This window comes from Cucurbita maxima, unplaced genomic scaffold, assembly GCF_002738345.1.
Source record: "Cucurbita maxima cultivar Rimu unplaced genomic scaffold, Cmax_1.0 Cma_Scf00092, whole genome shotgun sequence".
Taxonomy (NCBI): Eukaryota; Viridiplantae; Streptophyta; class Magnoliopsida; order Cucurbitales; family Cucurbitaceae; genus Cucurbita; species Cucurbita maxima.
Genome location: NW_019272108.1, coordinates 336,990 through 339,947, shown reverse-complemented (window position 1 = coordinate 339,947; position 2,958 = coordinate 336,990). Strand labels below are relative to the sequence as shown.

The following is a 2,958-nucleotide window of genomic DNA, read 5'->3' as shown; positions in this document are numbered from 1 at the left end:
CCTAATTAAGAGTATCGAAATAAAAAAAGTATATATAAAATGTAAAGGTGTAGGCAATATTTGTGTTATATAATAGCCATGGGAAGAATATGGTAAATTTCCAACTTTTTAATATGATTTTTTATATATACAAAATTAGTAATTTTCTTAAATGTCAAAAGGTAAATTTTGACCTTTAAATAATTTAATTACTAATTTTTTATTTTTTTGAGATAAATAAAAGGAGATTAAAACCATTTTAATTTTGAGGTAAAACCTTCTAAATAAAAATACAAAATACGATATATTATTATAAATAAACAAGATTAAAAAGAAATATAATAATAATTTATATATTTATGGGTTATAATTGTTGTTATTGGTATTGGAAGTGTTGAATTAATTTAAAATTAGGGGAAATGGGTAAGCATCCAATGTGACTTTTGTGTACAACTTTAACCAACATGATTATGGGACTTTAAAACCATATTCATTAATGATTGGCGAGCAATTCCAATGCCCATCTTCATGTACTCCAGGTATTTACTTCCTTCACCTTCTTAATTACACTTTTTTAAATAACTCTAAATTAATAAAATAAATACTCCTAAATCTTCCAAATTTTTTAATTCTAAAGGCATTTTTTATCTTTGACCAAAAAGCCCCCATCACCTTTGTATAAAATCTAACCAATAAAAAAGAAGGAGACTTGCAAATAACCGATTTTTTATTTTTATTTTAAATGGCTAATGTAATCTCAATTTATTCATGTATTATTTATTTGTTCCGGTTTATAAATATTTCTTATCGAAAGAAGAAGAAAAAAAAAAGTATATAAATATAAATATATATATATATTTATATATAAGTTGTCCAAGCAAGCAAGCAAGCTCCACAAGCTTCTTCACTGTAATTCCCTCTTTTTTTTCTTTTTTCTTTTGGGCAGAGAGAATAATACAAAAAGCAGAATTTAATTTAACTAATTAGAAGAGAGAGGGAAAAAAAAAAAAACTCAAGCGGGAAAAATGGTATGAGCATAATCGGAGTGCCATTGGAGGTCGTCGTGATCTCCAGAAAAGTGCCATGACGACGACGAAGAAGACGATGACGAATAATCAAAATCCAACAAGAACCCATCGTTTATTCCTCGTACAACAAGATCCGGCAGATCAAACCATGTCTCTTCTTCCTCACACGACGTCGTTTCCGAAGGACTTGATTCGGTGGGGTTCGGCTGGTGTTTGAGGGCGGCGGCCTGTGCGGCAGCGGCCTGAATGTCCTTGGCGGAAAGGGAGGCTGGGCGGGGGAGTTGGTGTTTGATTTGAGGGAAATTGAGGAAGGCGCGGTGGCCTTTGATGGCGAGTGCAGCCACGTCGTGTGCACGCGCTGCCATCTCCGCCGTGGGGTATGTTCCGAGCCATATTCTTGATTTCTTCCTTGGCTCTCTTATTTCCGACACCCATTTCCCCCATGCTCTCAGGCGAACTCCTCTGAATTTGGGGGTTGATTCTTCGGTTAAGGTCCTTCGCCTTTTCCGGCAGGTTACGGCGGAGGAAACGGTGGCGGAATGGTGGGAGGTTGTGGTCATTTTGAAGATGTGGAGTGGAGGGATTTGTTTGTTGTTTAGGGAGAGGGACAGTGAGTGTTGTGTGTTGTTGTTGTGTTGGTCTTTTATGTTTATTTTTTTAATTTTAAATATAATTTTTGTAATTATGATGTGGAATATTTTATTTATTTATAAATTTTTAATTGTGGTGGGGTATAATGGTGCATATGAATATAGGAGAGTAGAGGACAGCTCAGCAGCTGGGTTTGTTTGCCATGTGGGCACTACTTGTCATAATATATAATACATTTACAAATAAGCTTACTCCCTTATTATTTGGATTCCCTTTCATTTCTCTTTTTACCTCTATAATTGCGCTCCAAATTCTCATTATTTACCAAGTTACCCTTACAAATTTGGTTTCATTCTCTTTCTTAGCTGATATAGGAATTCACAATCCACTTCTCTAACGTCTTCGTTCGCACTCGTTATCCTCTCTAGTCAATGTGAGATCTCACAATCCACCCACCTTCAAAGTAGTTCAGTGTTTTCGCTGAAACTTGTTCCTCTCTAATTGATGTGAGATCTCACAATTCACCCCCTTCAAGTCCCAGCTTCCTCGCTGGCACACCACTCCGTGTCCACCCCATTGGGACTCAGCGTCCTTGTTGATACACGTCCGATGCCTGGGGTTCAGGGTTCTCACTCTCACAATTTCAAATCCATAGCCATCATCGTTACAAAACTTACATATTTTTTTAATTTGTATTCAACCATCTTTAAAATAGATCTATTTAACTGCAGGGACAGGACATTGAAGAGATCTTCCGTGAATGAAGTGAAGAATTTTCGTTAGAATGAAGAACAAGAAGAGGAAGTGGAGAGATATTTTTACCCGTTTGCTAAATGTGGTTAGAGATAGAGATTATATTCGCCATCTTCGTCCCTAGCTCTAACCCAACAAAATTTCCTTACCAGTTTAACCCGCTCATTAAATATGTAGAATACTACATTGTAATATTAAAATAACCAGGTAACTATACGAATTATTTTCTTCTCGTCAATTGTAAGATCTTAACTTCAATGAACCTTGAAAAACAAAACTAAATCTAAAAAATAAGTAAATTCATATTGAAAATCGAGGTTCGATTAGAATTCTTATCGACTAATTCATGGTTAATGTGAGATCCCACGTTGATTGGAAAGAAGAATGAAACATTTTTTAGAAATTTCTCTCTATCCAATGCGTTTTAAAATTTTTGAGGAAAAGCTCGGAAAAAAAAATCAAAAGATAACAATATTTGTTAGCCGTGACATCAATCCCCGTGACAATTTTTCCAAATCTATTTTTTTTTTCCTTTCTCAAAAACTAAGTAGCCGTGTAAAAAAAAAAAAAAAAAAAAAAAAAAAAAAAAAAAAAAAAAAAAAAAAAA

At 34.3% G+C, this 2,958-nt stretch overlaps 1 protein-coding gene across 1 annotated transcript; it reads right to left on the bottom strand.

Annotated features, from left to right (window-relative positions):
• Positions 1-901: 901 nt before the first annotated feature.
• On the bottom strand, positions 902-1,843 carry LOC111472927 (ethylene-responsive transcription factor ERF039-like). The gene has a single exon (XM_023118524.1). The coding sequence runs from the start codon at positions 1,565-1,567 to the stop codon at positions 992-994; it is 576 nt and encodes a 191-aa protein (XP_022974292.1). The 5' UTR covers positions 1,568-1,843; the 3' UTR covers positions 902-991.
• Positions 1,844-2,958: the final 1,115 nt, after the last annotated feature.

Coding starts and splice junctions, on each gene's coding strand:
- LOC111472927 (XM_023118524.1), bottom strand. CDS start 1,567: ATGACCACAACCTCCCACCATTCCGCCACCGTTTCCTCCGCCGTAACC.